Source organism: Suncus etruscus, chromosome 4 (genome assembly GCF_024139225.1).
Source record: "Suncus etruscus isolate mSunEtr1 chromosome 4, mSunEtr1.pri.cur, whole genome shotgun sequence".
Classification (NCBI taxonomy): domain Eukaryota; kingdom Metazoa; phylum Chordata; class Mammalia; order Eulipotyphla; family Soricidae; genus Suncus; species Suncus etruscus.
Window position 1 is genome coordinate 2,546,231 of NC_064851.1, and position 7,406 is coordinate 2,553,636.

Below are 7,406 nucleotides of genomic sequence, written 5' to 3' on the forward strand. Positions count from 1 at the left end.
GAGGGAGGGAGAGGGAGAGGGAGGGAGGGGGAGGGAGAGAGGAATAGGGAGGGGAGGGAAGGGAGGGAGGGGAGGGAGGGGAGGGAGGGAGGGGAGGGAGGGAGAGAGGAATAGGGAGGGAGGGAAGGGAGGGAGGGGAGGGAAGGGAGGGAGGGAGGGAGGGGAGGGAGGGGAGGGAGGGGAGGGAGGGAGAGAGGAATAGGGAGGGGGAGGGAGGGGAGGGGAGGGGGGAGGGAGGGAGAGGGAGGGAAGGGGAGGGAGGGAAGGGGAGGGAGGGAGATGGGAAGGGAGGGAGGAAGAGGGGGAGGGAGGGGGAGGGAGGAAGGTAGAGGGAGAGAGGGAGAGGGAGGGAGGGAGAGAGGAATAGGGAGGGAGAGAGGGAGAGGGAGGGAGGGAGAGAGGGAGAGGGAGGGAGGTAGAGGGAGGGAGAGAGGGAGGGGGAGGGGAAGGGAGAGGGAAGGGGGAGGGGGAGGGAAAGGGGGAGGGAAAGGGGGAGGGGAGGGATGGGCACTCTGGAAAGAAATTGTTGCATGACCATGCTGACATGCATTGCTCATACAGAAACACACATGTAAAGCCACACACAGGCTCACATAGTGCCCACCACACATGTGTGCATACACATATGAATATGCAATGCACTTACACATAATTACATGTGCTTACACATATGAACTACATATGAACACATGCTAGTTTCTCACTACATGAACTTCCCCAGAAGTGCTCCTAGGGCGGTCTGTTCTGTATATGACCCTCAGTGTCCTCTTTCCCGAAACCAGTGGGGGTTTCCTGGCCGGGCCTCTGAGGTAAACAAGGTTCCCTCAGCTCCAGTGGGCGCTGGCAGTTGTGTTGCTCACTGGGCTGCGGAGTTAAGGGCCCAGGGCTGCTCGTCACTGCACCCAGCTGCCCATTGCAACTCTTACGTCTCCCGCAGACGCCCCTCAGCCCCATGTCACGGGCTGGGAGTGTGCAGAACTCTGAGGCCCTGGAGGAGCAGCTCCGGAAGAGGATGCAAAGCTGCTGGCAGGACTTCCTGCGGGACTGCAAGAACCGGGACCCCGAGCATCTGGGCCACATCCCCAAGGCCGATTTCCTGGGTCAGTTCCTGCCGCACCTGCCACCAGCCCACTAGGGCCGGCCTCCAGCTCAGGCCGGGGCCACCGAGGTCAGAGCGTGAACGTGAAAGGCTGAGAGGGTTGTTGAGGAGGCCAGTGGGGTACAGCGCTGCCCCAACACGCTATCCCAGGGGCTCCTCTCCTGCTGCTCAAACCCCTACTAGTTACTCACAGGAGAAGGATTCAGGCCCTTTGACTCATGACACCCTCCACCCCAGCCCCCATTACCCCCTGTTCTTAACACAATGATAGATCTTTTCCAGAGATTGTTTCCTGTTTTCTGGAGAACCTCTGGAATGAATGTAAATGAGCTTAGTGACAACTGTAGCTTAAACACACAAGGGACAACATCGTGAGATGCCAGAAAGACTCGGGAGGAAGCCAGGCGGGGACCACAGGGCCATTCCCACTCCTGGCTCTCAAGGCATGCGTGGAGAATCCCGAAAGTGCCAAGACCCCCTCAGATGTGCAGGAGCAGAGCAAAGTGGTAGGTCAGCCAAGCAGCAGAGATCAGCATCGAGCAAGAAATAGCCCACGAAAGGGGCCCATCGGCAGAGGGAGGGTTCAAGACCGAGGGATAAATGTCTCGAAGGGCCGGAGGAGCCACGCTAGGAAAACTGGCAGAAATTGGAATCGAGAAGAAACTCAGAGATGGAAAGACATCCCGTGGCTCCCAGGGGGAGAGCTAGTTTGACCAAATGAGTATTTTCCCCATGCCCCCAACCAGCTGGGGGCCCCCAGGGCTCTTCCTGCCCATGCTCAGCCCCCCAAGCTGGAGGCTCGGTGCTAGCACCTGAGGACAGGACATGGCCCTATCAAGCCTGACGGCAGCCCAGAAACAGCAGGGCCACCTGGCGGTGTCCGGGGCCTCTTCGACTGCTCAGTAAATGAGGCGGGACCTGAGTGTCGAGGGTCAAAGTCAGGCCAGCATGGGTGAGGCAGGAGCCCAAACATCAGAGCTGTCTTCCTGGGGCCTGACCCAGGAAGAAGGGCAGTTACCGAGCTGAGAGCTGGGAGCATCCAAGCAAGGCACTCAGAGGACATCGGGATGGAGTGTGTGTCTCTGTGAATGCACATCTCTCTGTCTTAGTGTGTGTGTGTGTGTCTGTGTATAAATGTGTGAGAGTGTGTGTTTCTATGTGTGTGTGTCTATGACTGTGTGAGTGTATATGTGTGTGAGTGTGTATGCCTGTACACTAAGGAATTCTACAGTTTTTTCAAAAGGACTTGAAATGAAAATTTGCAGCAAAATGGATGAATTCTGCAGGGGTTTTAGAAGCAGAGTGAGGAGGAGGAAACTTGAGACATCCCAAGTCTGAAGAGCGGCAGAGACAGTACTGGTCTCGGTTGTGTGGCGGGTCCATGTCCTATGTACTTGCCCTGCCCACCCGCCCTTCATGCACACTTTTGCACCTGCGCTGCTGGGCAGACAGGCACCACCCTGGGGTCTGTGCTGGTTCCCTTGGCAGGGGGTTCAAAGGGTCCATGGGGCAATGAGCCTGAACATGACGACATGGCAGTGACTGCCAGGCCCCACCTCCCCCATCTGTCCTCAGTCTGACCAGCCTCAGGCTGTGAGCCTGAGTAGCTAGATCTTCACTCAGGCCCAAAACAGGCCAAAGGCTTCCAGGGCGAATGAATGGGTGTCAAACATGAGAAAGAGTGAATGAGACAATGGGCGGATGAGGGCTGTGGGCAGGCAAATGCACAGATGAGTGGGGGATGTACATGATCACTAAGTGAATGAATGAATGAACGAATGAATGATGTATGGATGAACATACAGGGACAAAAGATATGTGAATGAACGAATGATACATGTATGATATATACTTATGATATATGAATGAACAAATGCATGCAGGATCAATGAATTATTTATTAATGAACAAATGCATGCATAAATGAATGATGGTGAATGGACAGATGGGTGAATGAATGATGTATGAATGAGTGCTTGCATGAACAAATGAATGAATGCATGCATGAATGAATGATACACAAATGGAACAAGTGCTTGCATGAATGAATAATGCATGAATGAATGAATGCGTGTATGAATGTATGCACAAATGATGTTTGAATGAGTGAATGCATGCATGAATGAAGTATGAATAAATGATGTTTGAGTTTATGAATGAGCGAGTGCATGTATGAACGAATGATAAACACATGAACAAATGATAACGCATGAACAAATGTTGCATGCCTGGGCCACGATGGGAGCGATCGGCCGGAAGGAGGAAGCGGCCCTGAGCCCGCCTCTCCATCCCAGCCCTCGCTGAGAAGCACCAGCTGGGCCTGAGCGCGGAGGAGAGCCAGCGCCTGGCCCTCAAGCACGACCCGCAGGCCAGCGGCCACTTCGCCTACTGGGACTTCGTGCAGAGCTGCGTGCTCCTGCTCCGGGCCCAGGGTGCACACCTGCAGCAACGACTCCATATCCAGAATGCGCGCAAGATGGTACGTGGTGCCCGCCCCGGGTGGTGGGGGTTGGTTCCGGGGCCTTGCCGGGTCCCACCTGACCCACAGAGTTCCAGGATCTCACTACCGGGATCTGTGGCATGTGTGGGGGAGGACCCCAGATCCCAGCTTCCTGTGATTGCATGTCAGCATGTGTGAGCCAGGCAGGGCACATGTGATCTTGAAGAGGATCTCTGTCCTGGGCCCCCCACGTCCCCGCCTGCCCTTGGTGCTGCTGGCCTCCGGAGTCTTCCCAAAGCAAGATGCAGGAGGGTCTGTGCAAGGTCAGACTTTGTGTCTCGGACCCAAGCTCAGACCCATGGGCAGAGTGAGTCAGCAGCAAGACTCTTAGGGAGCCAGAACCCAAGACCGGTCCAGCCGCTCTGGGCTGGGAAACTGGGATGGGGGACAGATTAAACCCAGGGCCTCGGGACATTCCCAGAGTGAACCTCGCAAAGGCGGGTAACATGGACTCTGGATTCCCGCGCAGATGAGAATCAATGTGCGGGGTGGGGATGGGGGTGTCAGGCACCCGAGTCCAGGCCCACATGCACCCTGGCGATGCACCCCAGGTCTGAGCTGAGCAACTGCCGTGCATGGTCTGAGCCCCCCAACGTGCAGATCTCACAGTGGAAAAACACTTGAGGGGCCAGAGAGATAGGATAGGCAAGTAAGGCTCTTCCTGCCTCACACGCGACAGACCTGGGTTTAATCCTCAGCATCCTGTAGGGTCCGTCCCTGAGCACCCCCAGGTATAGCCCAAAAATCACTCAAACAAAAAAAAAATTTTAATACTCAGGGCACTCCTGAGGCTGAAGGTGTCCTGGGAGTCTCCTGCGTTCCCCCCCCCCCCCAGTGCTCGATGGGTCTTGCTGAGCCCAGACAGTGCCATTCACCAGCTCCCAGTGGCCAAGAGACACCAAAGTGACCGCTCGGCTACATGTTGACCTGGCCTAGAGACTCTTGTGGCCTCGGGCTTGGAAGCCAAGCCAGGGACTTCCCACCAGCGGTTCCCACGGGCTCCGCTTCCAGCAAGTCTCTGCACTCAGGCCCAGAACTGCACCCTGGTTCCCCTCCGAGGTCCAGGGGTGCTGGGGGTGCCCTGAGGCTCACAGAGCCGCATTTCAAGGAAATCATGGTTGTGCTCATGCTTGGGACTTATCTGCTCATTCTAGCAACAATGCACGGGAGCTGGATTCTCTTCTCTACCGCAAAGGGTTTCAGTGTCATGAGCTAGGCCGGTCTGATGGAGTGGGCAGTGGTGGGTCTGATGTTATGGGCTTGCTGCTAGTGATGGAGAGTGCTGCATGCAGGTCAGTGGTGGTCTAATGCTGAGGACCTGCGTGCTGGCCTGCAGGTCTGATGGGGAAGGCTGTGTGATGGTCTGATGGGCAAGGCCTTGCATGCTGGTTTGATGTAGGGGCTGCCTGCAGGTCCCTGCACGGCAGGAGGTAGCCTACCCACAGTCTACCCCTCCCTGGCCCTGGCCAGGCCCTGCCCAGCCTCCTCATGCCCTGCCCGGGGTCCTGGGCGTCTGCTCTCCCAGAAAGAAGCTGGCACCGAGACTTGGTCCTTTTACTCGGCTCTGCTGCGGATCCAGCCCAGAATCATGCGCTACTGGCGGCCCATGCGGAGAACCTTCAAGAGTTACGACCGAGACACCAGTGGCTTCCTGAGCGTGGGCGACTTCTGCAGGGTGAGGGGTGGGGGTGGGACCAAGGATCAAGGCTGCTCTCTCGACGGCCTGCCCCAAGACCCTGGTATCTGGGAATCTGGGAGGGGGCGCCCAGGTGCCTTCCCCAGAAAAACCTTCTGGTGCCAGCACTGTGTGCTAAGAACAGCGCCCCCTGCAGGTGTTGCGTCAGTACAACATCGACCTGTCGGACGAGGAGCTGTTCCATGTGCTGGGCTACTACGACCAGGCGCTCACCTCCCGCATCCCCTACAACGACTTCCTGTGCGCTTTCCTGCAGTAGCGGGAAACCCCAGTCTGTGCTGGGCCTTTGCAATGCTCTGCATCTCCACTCCACACTCAAGTCCTGCGCCCTAGTGCAGTGGATGGGATGCCAGGCTCGGTGCCCACAGCCCAGGGCCAGACTCAACCCTCACCATGAAATCTGAGCAAATAAAAATGGAAGTCTTGCCTGGAACATTCTGTGAGGCTTTGAAAGAACTGCCAAGGGATCCACAGAGAAATGGGATGTCTGTAGGGATGGCTTGGGCAGACAAGGAGGCTGAGATGCCTCAAACGCTGTGTCCCCCCAGCCCTTCTCACCCACAGTGAATCATGAGTCCACTGCCTTCTGTCTGGAAGGTTCTGAGGGGTGGGAGGGGTGGGCTGGAGAACTGCCTTGAGTGTGCGGCCAGAGGCTTCCATGGAGAGTTGGGGACCAGTAGCTCTCTGACCACCTCCCAGTTCAGGACATGCAGCAGCCCACCCCCCTCAGGCTCAGGAAGGACCCCTAGCTCTTGGCCCTGCTCCTCTGAAAATCTGCAAGGCCACTCTTGTCTCTGGGAGTCCTTGGTTTCCCGTGCAGAGAGTACTGGACTCCCAAGAACTGGACATAGGGGATGACACAGTATCTCGTGTACCCCAGTTTGCTGAGGGGTGTGCATGAATGGATGGAGGGATGGATGATGGATAGATGGAGGGATGGGTGATGGATGGAAGAATGAATGGGTGTGTGGATGGATGGATAGATGGATGGTTGGTGGGTGAGTGGATGTGAGGTGGATGGATGGATGGAAGGGTGGATGGAAGGATAGTAGGTGAATGGATGGGTGAGTGGGTGGATGGAAGAATGAATGGGTGTGTGGATGTATGTATGTATGGTTGGTTGGTTGGTGGGTGAATGGATGTAAGGTGGATGGATGGATGGTTGGATGGATGGAGGGATAGTAGGTGGATGGATGAGTGAGTGGGTGGATGGAAGAATGAATGGGTGTGTAGATGGATGAATGGTTGGTGGGTGAATGTGAGGTGGATGGATGGATGGCGGGTGGGTGGATGGATGGATGGATGGATGGATGGATGGATGGATGGATGGATGGATAGGTTGATGGACAGGTAGAGAGGATGGGTGGGTGATTGATTGAGCAATATATCGATGAATTTCACTGATGGAAAGTGAGCACATGAGAGGAAAGACAGACAAGTCTGGAGGTAGGCGGAAGGATGACAGGCTAGTGATGAATGGCCATGACAGGGACGAACAGGTCAATGATGGGTATGGGACACAGCAGCTCTTGGAAGGGGAGACTTGTGACACTGGGCCCTTGTAGCTACTGAACTTTCTTGGGCAGCCCAGATAGAGTTTGGCAAGAGCCTCCCGGAAGTGCCAGAGCTAAGATTATCTGGGGGCTGAGGGGGGTTGGGCAGCTTCCTGTGAACCCAGCAAAACAAGGACCCTCAGATCTTTCCCCACCCCAGATGCACCAGAAAGTTTGGACCCCACAACTCTGTCTGGGACTTGGAGCTCTACCCAGACACACCCCACCCCACCCCTCACCCCACCTAATGCCCACCAAACTCCCTAGACTGAGAGACACACATATGCCTGTCTCTTTGTACAAAGACTTTATTGTCTGACATGCTTGACAAGAAGCTGACAGCCACGGCCAGTGACACCAGAGCGACTGAGATGGGGCCATCCCGGGGATTTGAATGACACGGTCACAGCCATGGCTCCTCTGTCACACAAAACCAGGCCATGTTGAGCAGATTTCTCAGGAAAATGCTGCAGCAGCATGGAGCTCGGTCCATGTAGAAACTCAGGGACACCCATCTTCCCACCCATCCTGTGCACTCGTTTCCAAACTCCCCCCCTT

General features: G+C 56.0%; 1 protein-coding gene across 1 annotated transcript in view; it reads left to right on the plus strand.

The window, feature by feature from the left end:
* EFCAB6 (EF-hand calcium binding domain 6) overlaps positions 1 to 5,586 on the plus strand; it is an 86,297-nt gene extending 80,711 nt beyond the window's left edge. Inside the window, 4 exon segments of the mRNA XM_049771521.1 lie at positions 938 to 1,100; positions 3,394 to 3,578; positions 5,125 to 5,274; positions 5,432 to 5,586. Of these exon segments, the coding sequence (XP_049627478.1) occupies positions 938 to 1,100; positions 3,394 to 3,578; positions 5,125 to 5,274; positions 5,432 to 5,554 (621 nt within the window). The 3' untranslated portion in view covers positions 5,555 to 5,586.
* Positions 5,587 to 7,406: the final 1,820 nt, after the last annotated feature.